We start from the raw sequence: 27,794 nt of genomic DNA, 5'->3' as shown, positions 1-27,794 counted from the left end.
CATTCTTCTAGTTTGAAAAATCACGAGGCTTGTTAACTTTCTTCTTACCAAGTGAATGTCCTCTATTCTTAATGAGAGATTATCTTTATGAAGTTCTTTTTTTCAAAAGAAAAAAAAAATACTAGTACAATTCACTTTCCAAACGTAGCTGTGATTACTGCAGTTTAGTCAAATAATTTCCACGCTGATCAAAGGTATACAGACTGAAGCAACAAAGCCAAATTTTGGTTGAGTCCTTATTCTTTTTCCAATGTAAAAGAACAGTATAATATATCATACACCATTCTCACCAAGAATATGTGAGTAAGAATCTAATACAAATACAATCATCTTTTCCTTCCTTCGTATTTTTCCCGCAAGGGATATAGTTTTTCATATTTGAGCTATCAATAAGTCGAGCATTAGAAGTTTTGCTTAGTACAACCGGGAGACGAACCTTTGGCTGCCCAATCTACCTGACAATTCTTGATTAGTTTCCCAAAAGGTAAGTGAATAGTGCATTCCTTTCCCATTCATGTTGCTAATTTCTTGATGCACAGTTCTCACGCTAATGCTGAACTCTGCACATTTTGGTTTGCATACATCCATCAGGAAAGGAAGTTCTTCAATTTCCTATCCAGTTATTAAATCAACGTAGTCCCTATTCTACTCTGGTAGTTGCACTATTCGTATCGATCTGGCCTCATTCATGTTGAATCAACGGGCAAGAGATACCAGAAAGTATAGGTAGCACTTTTTCATAAGAAAAAAGATCATATCAATTAAAGGTATTGCATACCGTACTCTACAACTCTATCACAGGCCTTGCAAATTCCCAATCCTCTTTTGACATGTCAATAAATTCAACCTTGCCGTCTTCAAACATGATCTACAAGAACATAAAAGAGACTAACAACAGTTCTACAATATACAAGATATACAAAAGAAGGTTAAATAAGTCAACTTACAGAGTGTTTGCTGGAATGTTGATCAAACCTCTTTATAATACCAAAAGACCTGAAACATTACGTGGAAATATTAAAAAATAAATATAATCTAAAACTATATTAATAATTATATCCAGTAATAGAACAGATGCGATGCTAAAACAGAGATCGGTACATATGGAACACTTTTTTCTTTAAAAAAATTTTTTAAAAAATAATAATAATAATTAATGAGAAAGAACATTTCATTTCATTGCTGAAATGAAAATTACAAGAGGGGAAGAAATCCAAAAACCCTATGCCAAAAAAGTTACCAAAAGGTCTCCGAATTGGCACAAAAATATGAACGGTAAGAATTGTAGGGAGCACCAAATTACACCAAAAGAAAGTATTAAGGTCATCCAAGCATATCCAACACTAAAAGCCTCTTATTGAAGAGCTTGTTACTCCTTTCTAACCAAAAACACCAACCTGAAGCCCAAACATGATGGAACCCAAAAAAATCCCTTCTCAACCCTGATTTTCACTCTTGGAAACAGTTTATGATGCTGTTTGGGTAAGGCAGTATACCAATTGAGCATTACAGTAAAGTCATATATTGTTCCAAAGGTAATAAATACCACCAATGATACTAAAAACGTACTATACATGTTTTGTATCAATTTGTATCATACAATTCAAATAAAAAAGGGCAAATGATGAAATCATGATTTTGAATTGGAAATTACATGTATATTACAAATCAAGATACTGAATCGTACAACTCATTTTGTATGCCTTTCTATATTCTTTCCTATCTATCAACGAAAAGTTATCATATTCTAAATGTAACATCTTAAGACCAAAATTCTTTCAAGCTTTTCTTAACCATACTAGCATCTCCTCAAGATCACTTTCATTCAGAAGTTTCGATTTATGTATCACTCCTCCACTCAGGTGTTACATGCCCACCAATTTCAACTTGATTCATATTTGTTAAAAGGAAATTAAGGTTTATTCCTAATTATTTTATTTTCCATTATTATTTCTTTTTTATGGTTTATTGATGTCTATTTATTCACCTTATAGAGGGTTGATTATGTACTCTAAATTATCCTGATTTATTCAATAATATACAAATTTAACGGTATCAGAGTATTAGATTTTGTCTCAATGAAATTTAGCCACCAAAGTTCTATCCTTTCTCTGCCTCCGCAATCAACGACGACGAAGGCAGACCCATCACCCATTACCATAAGGATTTTCTGCTCTTAACTCCTTTATCCATCTTAAATCGTGGATCTTTGTGTTTCTATCCGTAGGTCTCACCCAAATCTCACCCCATGTCGTTCAGATCTGTTTCCACATGTGCCGCCAGCATCCTGCCCACCAACGTTGAGATCCGGCCGATCCAGCTCCGACTTCTACTCATCCCATATTTGTTTCGTCGTACAACTAGATGCTTACCATCATGCCTCGCAACCATGCCAAGATCCGAGTCACGCCTTCAATCAACCCAGTCCAGCCGATTTTGTCACAGATCCGCGTGCTCCAATTGCCGACCATGATACAGCTTATCCGTGTCGAGCCTCCACCACACAACCCTGAAGACCACAGATCTGCACCGCCTCGCCCCTACTTGCTCAGATCCATTCAGATTTGTTTTCGCCAACGCCGTCATCACCCTGTCGTCACTCCATCCTCTGTCATGGGTACCGTTTCTACCTAAGAACTTATCAATGTCGTGGGTCTCTGCCGAACAGAAGGTTTCACGAAACACTAGTTCAATTTTTTAAGTGGCTCAAAACTGGTTCAGTTTGGTTCACCGGCTTGGTCCGGTTCAGTTAAAAAAAATTAGTTTCATTCATTTTGATTTGGTTTGGTTCTGATTAGTTAAATCTAGCCTAGTTCAACTTGGTTCAATCAATCTAGTTCAGTTTACTTTAGTCAAACCGGTTTTAGTTTGGTTCAATTTAATTAGTTTTGTTTCACTCAATTTGGTGCGGTTTAAGTTGGTTCAATTTGGTTTATGCGATTATGGCGAACTTTTGCACAAAGGTCTTTGTTCCATTTGCAAATCGGTCGTTTGTGGGATTTGTTTTAGATCTCTATATGAGGATTTTTATTCTAGCCCAGAAGTTCTTGTTCATTCTTCGTAAATTTTGTTTTAGATATCTATATGAGGATCTTTGTTCTAGCCCAAAGGTTCTTGGTTTCGCTCTTCGTGGGTTTCTATTTCAGCCTAGAAGTTCTTCGTGTTTTGGTTCTTCAGGAGTTATGTTTCCATCCCAGATCTGCTGATTTGTTTCCAAAGTTATCTTTGCAAACTCAAGTTGTTCGCTAATCTACCACCTTGAGTTTGAGAGAGGGTGTTAAAAGGAAATTAGAGTTTATTCCTAATTATTTTATTTTTCATTATTATTTCCTTTTTGGTATTTTCCATTTATGTATTTTCCTTTATTGGTTTATTGATGTCTATTTATTCACCTTGTAGAGGGTTGATTATGTACTCTGAATTATCCATTCAATAATATACAAATTTAACAATATCCGAACCACATCCTATAGGAGAGGTTCCGCCCTGATATCATCTATAGCACCCTCAAGCCCAAGATGAGGATCTGAATTCAGCAACTAGCAGCTCCTTATTCTCTTACATTCCTACAATCTGCCAACAATACCAACTTGTCTTCAACTACTTCGAAGAGTGAAACAATGTACCCAAAAACAAACTCAAATCTTTTCAGGATGCTTTGTCTTCACTCACATGCTTCCTAGAACAATTCCTGGGAGGCTAACCAACATAGGAATACTTCAAGCCTGTTTGTTTATCTTTGAAGTTCTTTAGGGAGTTACTTAATATTTGATTATTTATTTCTCTACTTCAAAGTTTGCTATTTATATTTATTTCATTGTTATTTATCAAATTGAAACTTGTGATGCACTATACATTAAAGTTTCATTTCGATACATTTTTTGTTTCATAATTTAACAACCTTGATTGAAAGTATGCCTTTAGTTCGAAGGGTGGTCAAACACATGTTTATCCAGGCCACTCTTGCTAGTTTGCCCACATATTATTTATCTTTGTTTAAAGCTCCCACCAAAGTTACAAAGATGTTAGATAAGCTGGTCCTTCATTTTTTGGGGAAGGTTCTTGTGGTGATGGTGGCACAATGTGAGCTGGGAGACAACTCAGCTTTCCCAAATTAATGGGTGATCTTGGTATTGGTAATTTTCAGAATTGTAACTTAGCTTTATTGGCTAATTGGCTTTGTAGATTTCTTCATGAAGAGAATGCTTATAGATGCTAAGTACTGAGTCTAGGATTGGGAGAAACTGGCCAATTCCATCCGTCATAGCTCTTGTAAATTCTCTTGGCGTTTTATCTGTCAAGCTATTGGTGGTTTGGTGGCTTCTCAAGTTCAACGTTGTCTTTCAACTAGATTAATATGATCGGGATGTTAAGTTTCTATTACAGAAAATAAATAGCACATAAACCAGCAAAAACATGCATGTATCTCGTCCAAGTCAATCAATAGCCATTAGGCACCACCAATTTTAGTGAACAAAAACAGTGCAAACAAAAATCAATAAAGACAAGGGAGCAATAACAAATATGATAGATGAGTTTAATGTACCTTCCACTGATGGGGCGAGCAATCCAAATGACCTCACCAATGCAATTATAGGTGTGCACCGCTTGCTGGTTAAATGCCTGCTTTGAACTTCCTGAATAAAAAGTCAACAGAAAACTCTTCTAATTACTTATCGGTTTACATAAGAAAGCTGTGGCATCCATCAGCGCTAGATCCCACTAAAGTGATCAGATGATACTGGACGTACCTATGTGCAAATTTCCGTTTTTGTAAACCTTCCCATAAAATGAACTCAATTAGTTTCATCCCTTAAAATTAGAGGAAATATATTGTGCAAACAACACGAAAAAAGTTATAAAATAAAACAAAAAATAAAAAACAACTTAGCAAATTGAAACTCAGTAAATACCAACTACGAGAACAAGGTAGAAGGAACATGGTCGAGAATCAACCATTGTAGTTTCTTCTCCATTCTATTACTACCATATCTGGAAACCATTCAATTTTTCATAGTTCATATTTGAAGACCAACTAGATCCAACTAAAAAATGAGCTAAGAGAAATGGATAATAGACAAAATCTATCATGAGAAAGACGTGGTCCATGACATTTTCAGGGAGAAACAGGATAGGAATACAGCAGAATATGACTTCATCATGGTGTACTCTCACCAAAGGATTTATTTTTTTAGATAAGAAACATTCCATTGATTAATGAAAAAGGGGAAACCCCAAAAGCCAATAGACAATTACAAGAAGCATTTCCAATTGGAGACTAAATAAGACAAGCAAAAATGATTAAAAGGGTGCTTATCCTTGCACCAATAAAAAGCAATAGATAATAGCAAATCCATAAATTTATCAAAAGATGAGAAAGAATCTGAAAAATACAGTCATTTCGCTCGCACCAAAAAGTCCAAAAGGAAGCATGCAAAATAGCCAACTAAATCAATCTTTTCATACCACCAAAAGGATGACCCACCATAAGAACCGCTTAAACCAAACATACCACTTGTCAGTTTGGGTTGAAACCGATCGGTTTGGCAATTTCGGGTTGAAAAAAAAATATAAAATAAAAAATTTTTGGTTTAATCAGGTTAAACTCGTTACTTATTTCAAAAGTTGTATTGGTAAAGTTGGTGAGTAGGTGCACGTAGATACCCAGGTTGTGAGTTCTGGGAGAATTCAGGATGTTTAATTTCAAAAAAAAAAAAAAAATTGTGCTGCAAAATCTATTCCTTCTACCTGTATTCGGTGTACTGAAATCTAAGCCAACCAAACTGCAGTCTAAGTGGTTCAGTCAGTGCAATTTCTCATTGAGCCCGATTCGGTTCCAATTTCTACATATCCTTCACTGATTAATCGATTAGATTCTATTAGATGTATGATATTAAATTTATCTTCACTCATCAGTTTAAGCTTTTGGGTCAATCGGTGATTTAAGATGGCATCAAAGCAGGTGGTCTAGGGAGGTCCTATGTTAAAACCCCTGCAATATTATCTTCACCAATTAATTGATTAGATTCTGTTAGATGTATGATATTAAATTTATCTTCACCCATCAATTTAAGCTTTTGGGGTCAATCGGTGATTTCAGATGGCATCAAAGCAGGTGGTCTAGGAAGGTCTCGTGTTAAAACCCTTGCAATATTAACCCCCCCCCCCCCCCCAAAAAAAAAAAAAATTAGTATAGACGTCCACTTGTTAGGTCTTCTTGATATTACTAGCCCACACGTGAGGATGAGTGTTAGATGCTATGTATTAAATTTGCCTTCACCCATCAGCTTAAGCTTTTGGGTCGATAAGTGATTTAAGAGGTTCTGATTTTCTACAAAAGCCAAGTGGAACCGAAACCCTTACACCCCTAGCTTCAGCACTTTTTTTCTTTTTTTGATAGAAACAAATGCTTTCATTGAAAAAAGTAAGATGTTTCCAACTAAGTAAGATGTTGCCAAAGGCATAATTACAAAAAGTCATTGAAAGCAAAACCCAAAGAGAAACATGAAACCTCACCAAAGATCAAACCTCACCAAGATCCCTCTCCACACTACGAAACACTCTATTGTTCCTCTCCCCCCAAAGATCCCACACAACCGCACACACCCCTACCCATAAAAGAAAATGGCCTCTCTCTTTGAAAGGCAGGTGGAGGAAGAACTCCCCGATCAAGCCAGCAAGATATCAAACTCCTACAATAAATCATTAAGTAATGTGTCCTCCAGCAACCCACTAAGGGATCATTAGTGCTGTTAAGTTCAGCCCTTGCTTTTTAGAACTTAGCTAAAATGATGGTGGGACCCACATATTAAGTAACAAGAACCTAACTCTTAGTATACTTTCATCATCAAGTAATGTGTCCTCCAGTCACCCACTCCCTAAAACCGAAAGTTGTGACCATGCTCGACTGTTGGGATCACAAGCAGAGTGTAACGGTCATGCTTGTCCAGGGCCTGTTGCCCATGGCCGCATGCCCAATCCAACCCCTTTCTAGCTTACTTTCACATCCTGTATTGTATTAGTGTAGTTAGCTTGCTTTCTTTACATTTTCATTGTAAGTGACCACTCGCCCTTTTGCATATGCAAGGGCGCCAGTTGGCTTTTTGTTCAGAATGCACTATATGGGGATAAGACTAACCATCATTTCCTCATACCCGGAGTAGTACTCTATAAAGCCGTTGTTGTTGCTTATTGCTTTCTAGTCTACTACAATCTTTCTTTCTTTATTCACACTCACAAATCTTCTTACGAAAACCTTTTCTCCAAACCCGTTTTCTAAAACCGTTTTCCCTAAAACGGGGGTGGAGGTTGCAAGAGGCACTCGGTGTGCCATCGGCAGTCCGTAATCGAGTTGGCTGGCTTGTTCGTGAGCGGGAACAAGTGCCGCACAATCGCTAAGAGAAGCTTCCGAAAGAGCGATTGTGACAGTTGGTATCAGAGCCAAGGTTGGCTTATAGAGAGAGATCAGTGATCATGTCGGCGACGAAGAACCTGAACAAGTCCCATGTGGACAGATTGGTAGAGATGGAAGAACAAATGCTCTACCTGAGAGAGGTCCCAGATAATGTTCGTTTCCTTGAGACTCGGCTACAAGAAGTTGCCGAGAAAGCCGATGGAATTGATGCGGTGGTAGGCCGCCTAGACGGATTACCCGTCAGAGAATTGATGATGAGGGTAGAGACCCTCGAGACCAAGACAGTACGGTCCGGCAGCTTTGAACGAGGCGATAGCTCCTCGGGCTCTGTTGCCCACATAGAGGAGCGTGTCGAAGAGCTGGACAGCTCCCAAAAAGCAATACTTCAGATGGTAACTGACTTATCTGAAGACTTTCGATCGACCCTGGATGTCGTCAGAGCCGAGATAGCGGATGTGAGTGCTAGAGTGAATCTCACCATCCGAGCGGTAGGGAACCAAGCCCCACCTGGGGGAGCAATGGCAGTGAGCCGAATAAAAATCCCAGAACCGAAACCCTTCTGTGGGGTGCGAGAAGCGAAGGCCCTGGAAAATTTTATCTTCGACCTTGAGCAATACTTCAAGGCGACGAACACAGTGACTGAAGAGTCGAAAGTCACAATAGCAACGATGCATCTAGTTGAAGATGCGAAATTGTGGTGGAGATCACGATTTACAGACATACAGGAAGGACGCTGCACTATTGATACTTGGGATAGATTGAAACAAGAACTTCGTTCGCAGTTCTTCCCTGAAAATGTCGAGATCTTGGCTCGACGAAAACTTCGAGAGCTAAAGCAAACAGGTAACATCAGGGACTATGTAAAACAGTTTGCAGGACTTATGTTAGACATACGAGATATGTCTGAAAAAGACAAGGTCTTTTGCTTTGTGGAAGGGCTGAAACCGTGGGCAAAAGCAAAACTATATGAACAGAGAGTACAGGATCTCCCCTCTGCCTACGCGGCAGCTGAACGGCTGTACGACCTTAGCACTGACTCGCAAGATGTGAGGAAACAATCAACTTCCTCCAATGGGGGAAACAGAAACAGCCGTTCCAGTCCTCCCCGACCTGGGGGAGGAGACAAGAACACAGGGGGGGACCGTAAATCATCCCAACCGAGATCAGGAAACAACTGGCGGGGGCCGCCACAACAGCATAACAGTTACAATCGCCCCCTATCTTGTTTCATATGTAGAGGGCCACACAGGGCGGGCGAATGTCCAAATCGAACTGCGTTCAATGCTTTTCAAGCCACATTGGCCTCTACCTCCGAAGACAAGGCTGAACTGGAGGAGACGGTAAACGAGCCAGTGGCAGAAATTGAGAATCCCAGGATGGGGGCATTGAAATTCCTATCTGCACTTCAGAAGAATATGGGAAAGGTGACGGAGCCACTAGAGAAAGGTCTCATGTATGTGGACGCTTGGGTCAACCAAAGATCGGCCAAGACCACGATGGTTGACTCTGGGGCTACCCATAACTTCATGGCTGAAAGGGAAGCTCGCCGCCTGAACTTGAATTGGGAAAGAGATGCAGGGAAGATGAAAGCTGTGAATTCCGCAGCCCTACCAATTACGGGGATAGCGAAGAGAACTCCAGTGAAGTTAGAAGATTGGAAGGGCTTCGTTGACTTCGTAATTGTCAAGATGGATGATTTCGACGTGGTACTGGGAATGGAATTTCTGCTTGAACATAAAGTCATACCAATGCCCCTTGCCAAATGCTTAGTCATTACCGAATCTACACCGACCGTAGTCCAAGCCAGTATCAAGCAGCCAAATGGGGTGAGAATGATCTCAGCCCTCCAATTGAAGAGGGGCCTGGCCCACGACGAACCCACGTTCATGGCCATCCCGATAGAATCAGTTGAGTCCACTGAAGAGGAGATCCCCCAAGACGTTCTATTTGTCTTGGAAGAGTATCGGGACGTCATGCCGAAAAGCCTGCCCAAGTCCTTACCCCCACGAAGGGGGATTGACCATGAGATTGAGTTGTTGCCAGGGGCAAAGCCGCCTGCCAAGAATGCATATCGGATGGCCCCGCCAGAATTGGCTGAGCTTCGGAAACAGTTAGACGAGTTGTTAGAGGCAGGATTTATTAGACCGGCAAAGGCTCCTTATGGAGCCCCAGTACTGTTCCAGAAGAAGAAGGATGGGAGCCTCCGGTTGTGCATCGACTATCGGGCCTTGAATAAGCTCACAGTCCGCAACAAATATCCCCTTCCTATCATCACTGACTTATTTGATCAGCTTCACGGTGCTAAGTATTTCTCGAAGCTGGACCTACGGTCTGGATATTATCAGGTTCGAATTGCTGAAGGAGACGAACCCAAGACGACCTGTGTCACGAGATATGGAGCCTTCGAATTCCTCGTGATGCCCTTTGGCCTCACCAATGCTCCAGCAACGTTCTGTACCCTAATGAACCAAGTGTTTCACGAATACCTCGACAAATTCGTCGTAGTATATCTTGATGACATTGTGGTCTATAGTGCCTCGTTGGAGGACCATCGGCGTCACCTCCAACTAGTCTTTGAAAAGCTGAGGAGAAATCAGTTGTATGTAAAGAGAGAGAAGTGCTCCTTTGCCCAAGAGCGCATAAATTTCCTCGGCCACGTGATTGAGTGTGGTCGGATTGGTATGGAAGAGGGCAAGGTGGCCGCAATTAGAGACTGGAGGGTACCATCATCCGTGACCGAACTACGATCCTTCCTCGGACTAGCCAACTACTATAGGCGGTTCGTAGAAGGATTCTCGAGAAGAACAGGGCCGTTAACCGAACTGTTGAAGAAGGATAGCCAATGGAGCTGGACTCCTGAATGTCAAGCCGCCTTTGAGGGCTTGAAGAAAGTGATGATTGAGGGGCCGGTCCTCGGAATTGCCGACGTGACCAAGCCATTTGAAGTAGAGACTGATGCTTCTGACTTCGCGTTGGGCGGTGTTCTCCTCCAAGACGGACACCCCATCGCGTATGAGAGTAGAAAACTAAATGATGCAGAACGGAGGTATGCCGCCTCCGAGAAAGAGATGTTAGCAGTAGTTCACTGCTTGAGGGCCTGGAGACAGTATCTCTTGGGGGCCAAGTTCGTGGTCAAGACCGACAATAACTCCATTTGTCACTTCTTCAACCAACCGAAGTTGTCGTCCAAACAGGCACGGTGGCAGGAATGTCTAGCGGAGTTCGACTTCCAATTCGAACATAGACCGGGGAAGAGCAACCAAGCGGCTGACGCTCTTAGCCGAAAGAGCGAACATGCGGCCCTGTGCATGTTCGCCCGCCTACAAGCAAGTACGTTGAGTGCAACAGTACGAGAAACTGTCAAAACTCACTTGACAAATGATACAGCAGCGCAGGCCATCTTACAGTTGGCCAGGGAGGGGAAGACACGCCAGTTCTGGGTGGAAGATGATCTACTATACACCAAAGGCAATCGCCTCTACATCCCCAGATCCGGGGAGTTACGAAGGTCACTGATGAAGGAGTGTCACGATACACCGTGGGCAGGACATAATGGTTGGCAGAGGACTTATGCCCTTCTGAAGCAAGGCTACTATTGGCCAAGTCTTCGAGACGATGTCATGCAATTTACCAAGACTTGCCTTGTCTGCCAACAAGATAAGGTTGAAAGGGCGAAATTAGCGGGTCTGCTGGAACCCCTACCTGTGCCCTCTAGACCGTGGGAGAGTGTGTCTCTCGACTTCATCACCCATTTGCCCAAGGTGGGAGAGTTTGAATCGGTCCTTGTTATCATCGACCGGTTCTCGAAATATGCCACGTTCGTCCCAACGCCGAAAATGTGCACAGCCGTGATGACTGCTCAGTTGTTCTTCAAACACATCGTGAAATTATGGGGTGTCCCCATGAGCATTGTTAGCGATCGGGACGGAAGATTCACTGGGACATTCTGGACAGAATTGTTCAGAATATTGGGATCATCACTGAATATCTCCTCTAGCTATCATCCCCAAACCGATGGACAGACGGAACGCTTCAACAGTATGCTCGAGGAATATCTGCGTCACTTTATCGACGCTAGGCAGAAGAACTGGGTCCAGTTGTTAGATGTGGCTCAGTTCAGCTTCAATAGCCAGCAGAGTTCCGCGACCGGAAAAACACCCTTCGAAGTCGTGTGCGGCAGACAGCCACTCATGCCACACTTGGTGGACCACCCTTATGCAGGCAAAAGTCCTCAGGCACATAACTTCACTAAAGAGTGGAGCGAAACCTCTGAGATCGCTCGCGCCTACCTAGAAAGAGCATCGAAGAGGATGAAGAAGTGGGCTGATAAGAAGCGGAGGGCCCTTGAGTTTCAAGCTGGGGACAAGGTCCTGATCAAGCTACGACCGGAACAGTTTCGTTTCCGAGGCCAGAGAGACCAACGGCTAGTAAGGAAATATGAAGGTCCAGTGGAGATAATTGAGAAGGTCGGGAGAACCTCATACAGGGTTCAGTTACCCTCATGGATGAAGATTCATCCTGTCATCCATGTGAGTATCCTGAAGCCCTATCATTCCGATCCCGAGGACGAACAGCGAAACATGCTAAGACGCCCACCGGTCACGATGAAGAGTTCTGCTGAGAAAGAAGTTGCACAAATCCTGGATAAACGTACGCGCCGTATTGGAAGACCCAGACGTGAACTGACAGAGTTCTTAGTGAAATGGAAGGATCTCCCCGACGAAGAGATCAGTTGGGAGCGGGCCGAAGACTTGAAGAATGCAGCTCCAGCCATTGCAGGTTTTGAACAAGGTCGGTTGACGGGGACGTCAACCAATTAAGTGGGGGAGAATGTAACGGTCATGCTTGTCCAGGGCCTGTTGCCCATGGCCGCATGCCCAATCCAACCCCTTTCTAGCTTACTTTCATATCCTGTATTGTATTAGTGTAGTTAGCTTGCTTTCTTTACATTTTCATTGTAAGTGACCACTCGCCCTTTTGCATATGCAAGGGCGCCAGTTGGCTTTTTGTTCAGAATGCACTATATGGGGATAAGACTAACCATCATTTCCTCATACCCGGAGTAGTACTCTATAAAGCCGTTGTTGTTGCTTATTGCTTTCTAGTCTACTACAATCTTTCTTTCTTTATTCACACTCACAAATCTTCTTACGAAAACCTTTTCTCCAAACCCGTTTTCTAAAACCGTTTTCCCTAAAACGGGGGTGGAGGTTGCAAGAGGCACTCGGTGTGCCATCGGCAGTCCGTAATCGAGTTGGCTGGCTTGTTCGTGAGCGGGAACAAGTGCCGCACAATCGCTAAGAGAAGCTTCCGAAAGAGCGATTGTGACACAGAGCACCCTACATGGTATATCTCAATTAATAAAAGCCACCTGCAACAGCTCTTTTAAGACGTGACTATTATCCTTCCAAATTTTAGTTGTTTTTTACACCGATGCAGATGCAGTTTTCTTCTCTAGCCCAAGGACAAGCAGAACAGAAAATAAAACAGTAGATTATAGTATAGACGTCACAATATGTTAGGATACCACCTAACGATAGAACTCAAAGAAACACACCTAACGATAGAACTCAAAGAAACACAAAGAACACAGATAATGATATATTGCAATATCATGAGAAGTTACAATATTGTCTTTCGATAGGCTTATCTCTTTCCTAAAGTCCCATAATAAAAAGTAAAACTTCACCAAAATCATCCACACCCCCTAAAGTCCGTAATTCCCTTTAATTTCCCGCTAAGACACCACTAGTTAATTACCCATAATTTCCCTTATTAATATCATAAAAATCTTACACATATACCCCTAACTAGTCCGTCACATATTATTCTATAGTTTTCTTATATTACAACTATTTCCACAAAAAAAAATCCCGATCAGAAATTTTTTCAATGCAGTTACCTCAAAATATAGAAATACTTGAACCTTCAATCTAAACTGATATCGTACATGTACTGCTAGTACTTCTTTGAATGTTGAAATACATCACATAAATTAATAGCAAATAACAAAATTCCAAAAAGCTTTTACGTTCAACAAGCCATTTTTTAAAAATGCCTGCAGCAGTTCTTTAAGATATGACTGTATATTGAACGTCTTACCAAAAATATCTTTATATAAGGAACTGTCAACTATTTAATTTGAAATATACGTGAAATATATAGTTTTCACTTTTCACATACAAAAGCACCAGTCAGACAACAAATATGTGCAAGAACGTACCATAAATAATTACAACTTTTTTCTGAGCAACACTAGTACAGCTCTACTTACATCTCTTCGAGTCAAGTATGCTTTCATCTTAGGTGATGATACAGCTACCTGGCATGCTACAAGTTTCAATGCAGCTTCTGAAGATGTCTTTGGTTTAGTAGGTCTTACTCCCAGCTTTCTTCTGCAGCCAACAGCACCACAATGACAATCTTGATCTGCACCAAACTGAACAAACCTGCTAAACTCATTAGCCAGGGACAAACACCGTACAGAAAATAGAACAGTCGATAATAGAGTAGATGTCACAATATTTCCACTATAGCAATCATACGGATATTCATCCTTTTCAAAGAAGGCACAAAAAGTACATTAAATATAGTATTGTTCAAGAGTTTAGCAATTAATCATACTGATAATCGTAAGTTAGATGCTCGCCCTTCTGTATGTCTTGAGTTGCAAATATGCCAATTCTTGTTTCTCCATCTATAATCCTTCAAGAAAATAATTCATATAAGCAATTACTTCAAAATGAATACATTTCAAGCTAGAAGGCGCAGACACTATTTATGTTGCTAAGTGTCAGTATTGACATGACACGAACCTGCTCAGACGTGAAAAAGGAATGTTTATTTATTTCAATATTTTTAAATCTTCCAACACGCTGGTAACGAGGTTTTACATGCTTGGACATGTTTATGGCGTACATTTGTATAAATAAGTAAATAAACCCTTCAATAATAAAAAGCCCACTGCTCACTGGAAAATGAAGGTAATATAAGAGCCCACCTAAAATATAAATATAAACTCAATATGTAAAAGAAAATAGGAAAAGAACTAGTTCAATTATATTTTCAAGTTTGTTTGGCAGACCTCTTTTCTATAAGAAACTAATGGCTTGTTTGGTGGAGAATCCAGATTCTATTTTATGATTTCAAATTCCCTGAGTCTAGCAAATATGTGTTTGAAAGACAATCCAAATTCTATCTCTAGAAACTGTTATCGGATTTTGTGATTCATACGGTGCAAATTCTGAAAACAATAATTTTATGTTTTCATTGTATCCAGATTTTGAATTTTAAATTTTAAAGTACGGAATTAGATTAAATAAAGATAAAACACTTCGAACTATAATATGTCATGTCATAAATTCAATTCACTTTTTGAAAAGTAAAATATGTATTATATAATGTATCAGAAATTATATAATATTACAAAATAATAATTATACAAAAAAATTAATATAAAACATGTTCATAAATAAATCAATAATAGTTTATTGTCAACCAATATTTAGTGGGTAACTACCGTAAGTTATATGATTTATAAATATAATACATTTTGTTATCTCCATGTCCTGCATCAATATCACATGTCCATAACGTGTCATATTTGTGTCACATGTCCATGCTCCATTTCAAAAATATAACACCATAGAAATTGGAAAGCTGAAGGAAGGATCAAAGAAATACCATTTCTGCATCTCAGTATTGGGACAACAACTATGATTTATATATCTCGACTTATTTCCCTTGTACGTGGCATCAATTACCATATCTCGATTGATCTCACACAGATAGAAGTTTGTCTCCCCACGATGCTTCATGTTCCATAGCCTTTCTTCACATGTTTTATCATCAATTACTGCATGGTTAATAATTGCACCCATTATGTCTTCAAATAGTAGTGGATCGTGAAGTGCACATACATAGAACATATAAAATTCATAAAAAGTCAAAAAGATTAAATTAAGAGAAACTTCACCTTCTCCAACATATTCAATTACAAACTCTCCTTGTTTGATATCCTCATCAGCTACAATCCCCGAACCGCATTTCTCAGTCTACAAGGTATAGCTTAATTTAACTGGAGATTCCAATTTAACATAGATCATGAAATAATTCCCTTTGTGCTACAATCTTATGTAGGGGTGTTCATGGTTCATTTCAGTTCAATTTGGGGCTCAAACCGAACCAAACCACAAAATTTAAAGTGTATTTTCTAAAACCGAACCGACGGTTTTTTTTTTTAAAAAAAAATTTATGCTTTTTCATATTTTCTAAATTATAAGCGGTTCGGTTTCACGGTTTTTTTTTGTTGTTTTAATTTTTATGCATTTTCATATTTTCTAAATTATATATATATATATACTATTTTTTAATATATTTATTAAAAAAGCGGTTTGGTTCGATTTCAAATCAGTTTTCATATTTGAAACCGAACCGAAACACAATAATTCAGTTTGAAGATATATTAAACCGAACCAAACCACATTAACGGTTTCGGTTCAGTTTTAGTAGTTTCAATGATAACCCCTAATCTTATGAAATGAATGAAAAGATTACAAACAAAAAACTGGGAAATAATGCAGAGTGTTCGCACCCTATGTATTACACATTCTGAGAGAGCAAGCACTGGTAACCGATGGTAAAGAATTGTTAGTTACTCATCTACTTGAAGTCACCAATGGGCTATCATTTAGTAGAGATCAAGGTTTCTTTTATGAAAATGAAACTATACTTTTCATTGAAGAAATGAAAAAAGACTAATGCTCAAAGTATAGTGAAACATAATAAGTAAAATGAAGCAAATACAACTAAATAAAACCCATGACTAGACTTGTACAAAAAAAGGTAGAGCAAAAAGAAATAAAACCCAGAATAGAATGAGATGGCTCTTGATAGAAGAGCACTAAATCTGAAACTAAGAAACCAATAACCATGTGATGAGGCCAAAATAGGAGACAATAGACCAAAGGAACTCAGAGAAGTGAGAAACCATCCACCAACATGACAGCTTTGAAAAAAGGTCACTCCCATTAAGCAAGAGAAATAACATTGAGTTGCCCATAGAATTTGAAGTAGAGATCAGAAACCTCTGACAAGAATTGCTGAAAATTTTCAACTTTCCGCTTGGGGCACTTTATTTTGCACAGAAGCTTCTTCTTTTGAATTAGGTTCAATTCTTCATCTAGATGAGTTCCATTCTTGAGTTGAGATCGAGATTGTTAACTCATAAAACGGAACGAGTATCGAAATTAAAATTTAGTGCATGTTGTATCGTAACTTGTCGTGTATCATAAGTTTTTAATTTGATAAACAATCTTGAAATATAAATATAAATTGTCAAATATGGATAAAAAGATAGATAGTCAAATATGGATAAAAAGATAGATAAATAACATCAAACATCAATAAAATAAATATATTTAGATTTTCAAATAAAAATGAGTAAATTTGATGACACATTAATAAGGGAAAAAAGAAATGATTTTTAAAAATATAATTAAATAAAATTCTCTCTTCATTTTCCTCATTTTGAGTAATTTTAGTTTATTGGATTTCTCATATTTCAAGGTCCACCACCCGTCAACCTCTTCGTTTTCCTCTTTTTGTCCCTCCTTTATTATTGTCTCTATTCTACTTCAGCTGAATTTTCATTTTTCAGACCTTGATATTCACTTATTCTTCCTTTTCCCCTTTACTTTGTTCCCCTTTTATTCCATTTTCTACCGACTTTTCATTTTTATATTTTTTCCCTGAATCCTTGCTAGCTGCCGGCTCTTCTTCATTTCTTCTCCGGCAGGCACAAAATAGCATTTTCCTCTCCAACTTAAACACTACCGACACTAAGAGTACAATATTTGTAGTTTTTTTATTACTGTTATTTTCAATTTTACTGATATGCTTGAATCGGGTCATAAATAACAATTCGGCCCAATTTGTCCTATTCAATATTCCAGAATGTACAATTCCTCTCAATTTCAATTCAAAACACGGTTTAACTTGTTTTACTTCCATTTTGAGTTGAATTGTACGATACAATACAATTTTGACAACAATGGTTGAGATACCTTTCGATTATTATAATTGGTACCCAACAGGTCATATTAAAACAAGCTACTCTATATATATCCAGTCTTGAAACTATAATCACAACTAAAAAAATCTCCTTTCCCTCCTTTGATTTATCTCGTTTTAATTCATGCTATTACTTTTCTTGTCATTTACTTTTATATTGCAAAACAAAGAAACAAACCCCCCTTTGGTCACCTTAAGGAACTTGAATATTGATTAGAAAAAAACACGTAGCTCCATGTGGATTGACTCGGTCTTGCTACTAATACTACATAGTAGTAAAATTTCTTGATCAATACTACAAAATTTATTTGATTGGTTAGAACCTTCGACAAGTTTCTGTCCACCACTGTTCCTCTTCCAAAGGATGTGATGAGGAAGTGAGGAGAGATAGGATCTTCAACCGAAGTCTGTTGTTAATGACACCATCTTTTTCTGAAGAAGACGGAGAAGGAATAAATTTTTTCTTGGAAACTGAAGCGAGAGAGAGAGACATTCTGATTAGCATTAACCTCGTACCCCACATAGGAGTTAATGCGTTCCTCATGCATCAAAGAAATGGTTGAACTATCCTTCTATAATCTAAGGCAATCATCTTCACAAGGCTTTATTAAATCTAACGCCAAAAATGCTATCTTCAACTAAAAACTCTTCATCTTTCAACACTTGATTAACTCTTCCTTGATCAATGGAATTTGACAAGTCTTTTGCAAAAAGAGTAACGAGACTTGAAGGCTTCACACTCAAGAATTCGAAGAGTCAGTGGCATCAAAACTAAGAGACAGTTCACCAAAATTAAAATTCTTAATAACCATTGTTGCTGGAATAAACCCGCAAAAAAAAATTTCCACCTTAATAACAGCAAAAGAATAGTCTAAGCAATTAAGGGTTTTTGAGGATATACTTTTCAAACCTCCTAATTGATTTCCAATTGCATCAAATACTAAATTCTTACAATAAGTCAATGATAAGTTCTTGACACGACTCCAGCCTCTCCAAAGTATCTTCTAAGTTCCTGTTTAGAATGAATCTTTCCAGACATCTTTAAATGAAATTTCCCATAAAGCTTCTATTTTCCATCAACCATCAAGGAAGCAAAATCATCATGAAGTTTGATCGAAGTCGTATCATCTGGGAATGGAATAATAGAGATGTGGCTGAAAACTTCCAGTGCCTCTTTAACCTCCACCCAAAAGTAGTGTTATAAGTATTCTTCAACAAGCACTGAATCGAGATTCAAGTTCAAGATCTCACTTTCTTTTCTAACCACGGGGGGTTGCGGTTAAACACTTACCATAGAAACACTAGGACTTGCTACCTTCTAGGCCACGAGCTGATGAATCACATCAACAAAGGTCCTCACTAAACTACCTGACTTTCTAACCCCCCTTGTGACTTCTCAACTGGGAATTGAGGGATGGTATTTTCCTTCCTTGAATCAATAAAAGTACTGACACTATTTCTAAGCAAATCCCAGAAAACCAGCCATCCCTTCATACCAAAACCCATAGGAACATGAATATTCTTTCTTCCATCCGAAGTCGGCCAAATGGCTTTATTATCTAAATGGGGTTGGAGATTCATATGGGAACCCAAAGCTCTTTGGTGTGAAGTTATTAAAAGTATCCATAGTTGGCACTCTTCTAGAAAATTTGGCATGAGTTTGAGAAGTCCTTGGATTAATATATCCAAAACTTGGCTGAAAGTTGAATCCCTAGCCGCTTTCAAGTTGGGAAATGGAAGGAGAATCAGAATTTGGCTAGATACTTGGGTTCCGGATCTTTCCTTCAAAGCATCGTTTCCTCAGTTGTATGGAGTTGCTTTGGTTCCCAATGGTTCTGTCTTTGAACATTGGGATGCAAATATCAATTCTTGCCATATTACTTTCAGAAGGCTTCTAAAGAAGAGGAAATTTTTTATTTTTAGAAGCTATCTCAATTAGGTTGATACATCTTTTGCACTCTCGTCACATCCCAATATTGAAGTAATTTAAAGAGACAATTCTCAACATAAGTGGAGGTATGTGACTCATTGAAATGATTTTTAAATTTAAACAAGTTTCCTGAATTCACTTAGTTCCAACTTCTATTTAGAAAATTTATTCATAAACAGATAAAGGTAAAAGGGCGATGACATTGGATGAGAACGAATGGGTAGCTACTGAAAGTGACAACAGAAATGAGGATGAAACTATTAGATACGTGATGACTCTATGGAAGATCCTAGCAGTCATAATGATATTGTGGATGAGATTTAGATGACTATTGAGATTTTTTTTTTCTGTCAACTTTTTAGTACATAGTGTACTTTTAAGAAATATTGTACTGTTAAGAATATATAAAATTTCTTTTTAGATAAGAAACTATTTCATTGATGAGTGAAATGTCCAAAGAGTACAAAATGGCCTATAAACAATATCACAAAAGATTCCTCCAATTAGACACAAGGAAATTTAAATTGTAACTATGGAGGTGTATATTTTTACACCAAAAAGTGTATTGAAAAAGGATGAGTAGCATCCCCGAGGAATTTCTTTTCCTTTAAAAATCCTAGAACTTCTCTCATCCCTCATCTTCCAAAGAATGGCTCAGACAATGCTAGCCCATTAATGCTCTTTTGTTGCTAAAAGGGTGATCAGTGGACAATATAGGGAACAACATTCTGATACATGCGATTCCGTCCAGTGAAGCAGCAATATTCCAACCAAAAGCAGAAAATACAACAGCCCAGATTTCAGCAGCAAAGGAACAATGGAAGAGCCATTCTTCGAGGCGCCTTAAGCCCTTTTAAAACATTGTGAAGAATTATCCAAGATCACAAAAGCAAACAAAAGAATTGAACTTATCTTTAAAGACACTGTCATTCCATCTACGTTCACCACATAATAGCCTTTGCCACATTGGACCACAACATGTTTGCCTTGCCTCTTAACCACCATCCATTAAAAGACTCCATCAGCCAATTTTCTAAAATATGAGGTTTACACCAACTAAGACCAAACATATTTCCATCAAAAAATCACACGCTCTGCTACTGATTGCAGTGGATAAGATGGGACAAAAATTCACTTCTCTAACACAAAACACGTATTTGGGGACAATGGAAAGTAAGGAACCTTCTCTTCAACTTATCATACAGTCCAAAGTATTCACATGTCCATGAAGGGCCTACCAGACAAATAATTTAACCTTTCTGGGAATTTTAACATTCCACAGCAGAGGAAAGACCATGTGATTGAACAAAGAAAGGTTCACCAAACACTTGAAGAAAGAACAAAAAGAAAATACTTAGGAAGGGTTTGGACCCAAAAACGATTATTCCCTCCCCAAGCAAAGATAAAAGGGCTACAATATCCATGTTTTGATACTAGACAGTTCCGAAAGAAACCAAGAGAAAGAGAGTCATCTGATAGAGAAGGAAGGACAAAAGCCACCAAATGATTCCTCATGGTGGAAGATAAATGATATAACTGAGGAAATAGAGAGCAAATGGATTCATCCCCAACTAATGTCCTCCCAAAAGTAAGTATCCTTCCCATCACCCATCAAACAAGGAACCCCACGAATGTATTTTCCAAGGACATATATTTGCATTGTTGTTCCTATCCTAGCATTAATATTCCTCCACAAGGCATCCTTTTCATTCATGAAAAGGATCCTCCATTTGGGAAGGAAACTACATTTCTAGCTTTAAGATCTCCACCACCAAGGCCAAGCTCCCTTCCCCCCCCCCCCCTCTTTCGCCCCCTATCCAAAAGAACTCTCCAATAATCATCTTCACTCGGTCTTTCCTGAGTAAGTGAGTAACAGATACCTGCATTTATAAGAAGTCTGCTCTGTTTATGAATTTTTAATTCATGAAGTAAATGTGTACGTGAGAGGTGGTGGGTTTCAGAAACCTATCATCATATAGCATGCATTAATATTTTGAACAAAAAAAATACTTTTTATTGATAAATTGAAAAGGTACAAACAAGATACAAAAGAGGAAAAGGAAAAGACAAAAAAAAAGAAAAAAAAAAAAAAAAAGAACCCTCCCATTACAACAAACCAGCCCAACAAAGCACCCAAAAAATATGCATAATTTTTGTAGTAGTGCTATGTACAAGCAAGGGAGCAAAGGGAAGCAAAGTTATTAAAAGAATAAACAACTTAGATCGTTGATTTAAAACCAAACAGGACATCAAATAAAACTGTAGGTTAACAAAAATCCTACTTTTCAAGAGAAAAGGAAATGGAAGCTATGACAATTAATACTGTAGTTTATCAATATTTTTATAAACTACCTCGACCAGTTTCATCTTCTTCACAGGCCGGTGCTGAAATGGTTTGTTGAGACATGAAATCCCACACTTGCAGCCTGAAGAACAGCTAGACAGCAGCATCCTACAAATACACGCAAAATTAATGCAGGAACAGGGTTCAAGGCCTTACACAGAAATTGACAAGCTTGGCTACAAAGAATATAAATGTGTAGACCACTAATTTACAAAAGGTCATTGGGTTTCTAACGGGACAACTTACCATCTCACTCTTGAATATTATACTCCTTTTCAATCAAAAAATCATAGCTACTTCTTTTCTTTGTTTTTTTCTATTCCTTTTTCTTTTTCTTTTTTGGGATAAATTATACAAAAAATACCTTGCTCTATGTAGCTTTTTTTACAATTTTCCATTAATGTTTAAAAGGTTTTAACTCTACCCCTATCTTTTAGTTTTTCTTCCAAAGAACTTTGTTAGAAACTTCCATTAAAGTACCCAGCACAGGGAAAATTTCCATAATTGATACCTACTAACGTAAGATGCACTCTGTATATTTATTTTGGTTTCAATTTATAACATTTTGAAAGTTATAATAAAATGGAGACTGCTAACTGAAGGTTTTACTTGTAACTGATTAAGAAGTTGAGGGTAAAATTGGAACTTAAACATCAAGGACAAAATCAAAACCAGGTATATAGAGAGGGCCAAGGTTTTAAAGCTTGTATTGCATCATTTTGAAATTGAGACTGAATTGTGCTTTCACTGCAACAAAAATCTCAAAGTGCTGGAAAAAGTTTTGGAAAGCTTCAGTTAGAACTTAAAAGAGATTTAAAGGATGAAGTGAATATTGCAGGACCTTGAGCCATCGGAATGAAGATCCCTTTCTAGGAGAGAAGACAGAAGGTGCTGGAAATTGGATAAAGTTGATTGTCTTCTTGAAATTTGAACACGGTTAACAATATTCTACTAAAATATTCAGATTGTCAATAAAAAAATCCTAGGTGCTGTCCACTTCGTCTGAGGCTGGAGAGAATTGTCATCATATCTTCCATTTGATATAAAGCAAGCAATTGTGGGAGGCTTCCTTTCAGACTTTTGTAATTCTTGGGTTAGCTATTTTCAGGGCAAAAATTAACTTAACTCTCCCATGTGGCAGCAATTTAAAAGGAAAAGCAAGAAATAATATTATGGGTCAACCATGTTAAAATATTTGATGTGGGGAATTTGGCTTGAAAGAAATAAGCCGCCCATCAGAGGCTCTGTTCATCAAGGTATACATGTTCTGCTCTATACTAAGGTTGTCAAAGTGATGTAAGAGGAATGGAGTTAATTGGGTAATTGGGTAATATTCTAGGTTAATTCTCTTTTTACCTCCACTTGTGATAAAACTCTATAAATAAGAGTCTTTCCCCTCATGTATGAACAATGAATAATACCTTTTCTTTCAAGAATTCTCCAAGATTCGTACTCTCCACCATGGGTACCAGAGCGCCTTCGTGAAAGGGCCTAATGGTTGTCAAGAATCAAGATTGCCAACAAGAATCTCGATATTCCTATCCTAGATGCGGAAGCATCACCTCCTTCCCAAGCAATTGACAGCCAACTATCCCTAGTTGAAAACTCTTTGGATTATATGAATGTTGGCCTTTTAGAAGTCCAAACCAATGTAGTAGGAATTTTTTATACCTTGGCTAGAATCCAACAAGCTTTGGACCATCTCACTCATGAAGTTGGTAGATTATCTAGCAACCCACCCCACAGTCAAGAACCGACCACTACTAACGTCCCAAGATTGCAAGAACAAGCGATTATCATTCCCCATGTCCAAGAACACACCGCTGCCCATCAATAACATCAAGATCATCAACCTTGCATCCAAGAACGTGCGGCCATTCTGCAAGAACATCAAGAAGGGAGAAGACAGCCTCACCGACAAAGGCAACCGAGCCTCAACCCTCTAATATGGCCAGAAACCAACAAGTAGGGCGCTTTCATCAAAGAGGCCAATAATGACCTCCCAGACGCTTTCAACTTGAAATTATTCAGAACTAAAATCGAAAGAAACCATGGGCGACTTTCAACTTGAAGTTCAACCAAGGTACTTTGGACAAAATCAATTTCCAGCACATTCTATGTTACAACAAAGAACTTTCCCTCTCAATTTGTCGGGGTTTGACTCGGACTCTTCTGTCAATGAAGAAATGGGAAATCAATTACTAGAATACCACAATAGATACCCTCCTTTTCAAGAAACATATCCAACTTGTCATAATGATCAACACCACCCTCAATTTAGATATTATAACCAAAAACCTGTCCAAGAATATCGAGACTGGCAACATCAAAACGCAAATCAACAAACTTGGTGCCAAGATTCAAATTATAGAATGAAAATTGATTTGCCTTGCTATAATGGCAGAATGAACATTGAACTTTTTTTGGATTGGGTCAAGAATGTAGAGAGCTTCTTTGACTACATGAGAACACCCGAAGATAGAAAGGCAAAGATGGCTTCCTTTAATTTAAACTTTGAAGTGGTGCTTCGACTTGGTGGTACAAGTGCAAAACAGTAGGCAAATCTTTGGAAAACAGCCCATTCAAAGTTGGCCAAAAATGATGCGTATGATGAAAATATTTGACGAACTTGATGGAAATTTTATGCCTTGGATTTACCTCTTTGATCATAATATTTTTATTCAAAATGTAGGAAGCTGGTTTGGCCATACTCTGTTGAACGAGTTTATTTTATTTTTTTGATTGTTTCATTTCCTTTCCTTTTAAAAACTTTTTTTTTTTTTAATATTTGCTACTACCACCAAGATCTTTCCTTTTAAAAACTTGAGAACAAGTTTTCCTTTTGGAGAGGTAGAATGATGTAAGAAGAATGGAGTTAATTGGGTAAGTAGGTAATATTCTAGGTTAATTCCCTTTTTATTCCCACTTTATAATACTCTATAAATAGAAGTCTTTCACCTTATATATGAACAATGAATAATACTTTTTCTTTCAAGAATTCTCCAAGATTCGTAGTTCACATCACAAAGTTGTTCCTTTTCTGAAATTATTTCTTGTTGGACTGCTTCCTTCTATCTTTTCAATTTGTTTTTTGATAAGTTCTGGTTTGGAAGTTTTGTTGATGTGTTTCTTTTGTAAATTGTAGTTCATAACTTCTCAAATATCATTGAATTTTTTCTTATTTTTTTTAATCAAATTGACCTACAAAGAAAACAATACACAACAAATTACATTGGTTGATAGGGCAGTAATTTACATGCTAAATTTTCAAAAGTTACAAAAGTTACCGATGGAGAAAAAGAAAAGACAAAAAAACAAAAAGAATTCTATCAACCACGGTACCAAGGCACCTTAAGGGCAAATTGCTTACCCACAATGGCAATCTTTGTCGCAGACACCTGGAGACCCCGGTGTAGGACTACAGGAGCAAAATATCCCATCATCCTCAACCCTTCTTTTAAATTTCTTTGTGAGGTAGACATCTTAACATTTGTCAACATCAACAAACAATGGAGAAAAAAGGAGATAAGAAAAATCAAAGATAAACAGTACTAAATAAAACAAATTTCACTGAATTCCAAACAAATTAAATGCAATGCTTGCTTTCAACTAATAAAATTATAGTGAAATGGTTGATCACATTATTTGTTAATCTGTCCATACTCTGCCCTCAAGTCAAAACCTACAACAATGAAAAATGCGAGACCCATCAAAGGAGAAGTTCCCTCCTCCCTGAACTAATTTACTGTTGTCCAAGGTAAGCAAATTTTCTTAATGAAAGGTACTTCAAAAAGAAAATATCCAAGGTATGCAAATTTCATTATTGAGAAGTACATACTTTAGAAAGAAAGAAAAAAAGTGTATGCGGTTCAAAGGAAAACAAAGAAAAAAAAGTAGTAAAGGATACTGCGCCTAATGAAGGTATATGGCATAGGCTTCCATTTGCTAAACCAATCAGGAAGTTCAAAATCAACTGGATTCCCAATCTGCCTCATCAACTTGTGGAAAACATTCCCAATCCGACTGCATTCAGAATTCTAATCAAATGGGAAACGGCATCAGTGAGAACTTGACTTAGTTTTTATAGAATAAAATAATCAAATAATGAAGGAAAAAAGGTTGCAAATCTATTAAACCTTACAGGCTAACTTAACAAAGAAATATCCAAAACAATATGACCGGATTGAAGAAAATAAAAACAAATAAAGCCTAGATTAAGTTTTTTATGGATCCAACCTTCACCCTTCTATCCTGTGAGTGACTTTTATATATACCGTTGTCTTTCTACAACCTCCTGCCCTGCTTGAATTTTCGTTTATTATTTTATCACTACTACCCACCGACTCTAAGATTTAAAGGCCACAGAAATACATGAATCTTGTAACACAACCTCATTTAACAAAGTTAGATAAGAATCTTCAGGTCTCGGTTATAATAATGTATATTAAACGAAATGTGGACAGAAAATAGTGAAAATTAAATAGATGTGGTATAGACATCTAGGATCAATTGCATATAACAAATTCATCCACTTCATGATGCAAAAAATTTCTTCAAAAAGAAAAAATTTCCTAATCGAAGTTAATGAATCATTACAGACACCATTAGCAAAGGCAGAGAGCCATAAGCCCATTAACATATTTGTAGAGAGTATGTACTACTATATGTCGACTTCAAGCTAAACCAAGAATAGACGAAGCAAAAGTAAATTAGTAATAAGATATAAAAGAAGCCTTCTATTCTCTATGACATAAATAGGAATGAGACAAGGGACGGTGCAAATAAGCAAAGATCAATTAACAAAAAAAAAAAAATAAAACTACGGACTTCTTATCAAAAAAAAAAATAGTATTAATAGTAAAGGAAATAAAGGAAATACGACTTTGGACTACCTTTTTTATAGCAGGCATGACTCAGGAAGAGTTGCCGCTCAAGAAAAGATTAATCATTTTCTGTTGACGTAAATCAAACCTGCACGTTAGCTTTTAGAATTAGGAAAAACTTGTGCATGTAGTCCAAATCTAAGAGCAAATAGGTGTACATGGGTCGGGTAAAAGCACCCATTGGCTATCCGAATGACCCGAACATATCTCCAAACCAACACTTCAAAATCCGGTTTGGTTGGGTCACGGGTCATTATTTTCTTTTTCCTCAACAATTTCAAATACTTAAATTTATCTACAATTTAATAACTACAATCTCACCAAATTCATAAAACAGCCACCAACACATAAACTTCTTTTACATTGGATTTACAATTTTGCCTGCCTCACACTGAAGAGTATCTAAGGTTGAGGCCCTGAGTGTGAGATATCAGAAATGAAGATCTGAGATTTTAAAAAAGAAAAAGAAAAAACAGAGAAAGACAGTGAAGGAGACGAGAGAAACGGAAGAGTGAAGACTTACCTTTGGAGTTAGTACGCAGTGTCACTAGAAATCGACCGACTGGATGAGAGAGACGTCGTGAGGGATATCGACGGACTGGAGGGAGATCGACGGTAAGGGAGCAAAATAGCAAACAACGGTGCAGAGGACGCTGTCGAGTGTCGAAGGCCGAGGGAAGGGAAATCGAAATCGGCATAAGAGCTGGGGAGGAAACTGAAAATGAAACCCTTAAAATTGGGTTATTCCAAGAAATGGCCCATTTATGTTTTGGTTTTGGATAAAAAGACCCATTTGAAAAATAGTACATTTTGGGACCATCTTTACTTTTAGATAGTATGAAATTACCATATTGCCCGGGTTCTTTTTCTTGGGGAAAGGGCAAAATAGAATAATCCAACCTTGAGAGATAATCTCAATAAGCCACTGCATAAACGAACTCTCTAATAAGGAAGTTGATTATCTTCCTTGACTCAAAGGGCATGATCTAGACCATTGTGACAACAAAAAGTATGACAAAAAGAGATTTCTTCAAGCATTTGTGATAGTTCCTTAGCTTTCTTAATGAAGAATTTGATCTTTGTAAGGTCAATAGAATCATTATTCATAAGCTTAATCACCTCTAAACGATCAGATTCCACCTCAATCTTTCA

The 27,794-nt window shown here is 37.9% G+C and overlaps 1 protein-coding gene across 2 annotated transcripts; it reads right to left on the bottom strand.

Annotated features, from left to right (window-relative positions):
- Positions 1–204: 204 nt before the first annotated feature.
- Positions 205–27,435, bottom strand: ASHH3 (histone-lysine N-methyltransferase ASHH3). Of its 2 annotated transcripts, XM_039051343.2 has the most exons (15): positions 27,166–27,396; positions 26,964–27,058; positions 26,652–26,730; positions 25,667–25,796; positions 25,130–25,241; positions 21,768–21,867; positions 15,390–15,468; positions 15,098–15,269; positions 14,039–14,119; positions 13,689–13,863; positions 4,752–4,779; positions 4,547–4,637; positions 948–996; positions 779–868; positions 205–560 (listed from the first exon to the last, which is right to left on the bottom strand). In XM_039051343.2, exons 3-14 carry the CDS (start codon positions 26,667–26,669, stop codon positions 785–787), a joined length of 1,119 nt encoding a protein of 372 aa, XP_038907271.1. In that variant the 5' UTR covers positions 26,670–26,730; positions 26,964–27,058; positions 27,166–27,396; the 3' UTR covers positions 205–560; positions 779–784. The 2 variants fall into 2 exon arrangements, with proteins under 2 accessions (XP_038907271.1, XP_038907270.1); XM_039051342.2 differs by lacking the exon at positions 26,964–27,058 and having other exon boundaries at positions 27,166–27,435.
- Positions 27,436–27,794: the final 359 nt, after the last annotated feature.

This window comes from Benincasa hispida, chromosome 12 (genome assembly GCF_027475165.1).
Source record: "Benincasa hispida cultivar pf3 chromosome 12, pf3_genome.v1.1, whole genome shotgun sequence".
NCBI lineage: Eukaryota > Viridiplantae > Streptophyta > Magnoliopsida > Cucurbitales > Cucurbitaceae > Benincasa > Benincasa hispida.
Note: the sequence above shows the minus strand (reverse complement) of the source record. Positions and strands in the feature narration are given on the sequence as shown.

What these genes read in the sequence shown, in the direction of transcription:
- ASHH3 (XM_039051342.2), bottom strand. An exon ending in GACAAAGATTGCCATTGTGG is followed by an intron (nt 21,868 to 25,129) that starts GTAAGCAATTTG and finishes GTGTATTTGTAG; the next exon opens with GATGCTGCTGTCTAGCTGTT. An exon ending in AATACTGAGATGCAGAAATG is followed by an intron (nt 14,120 to 15,097) that starts GTATTTCTTTGA and finishes ATTTTCTTGAAG; the next exon opens with GATTATAGATGGAGAAACAA.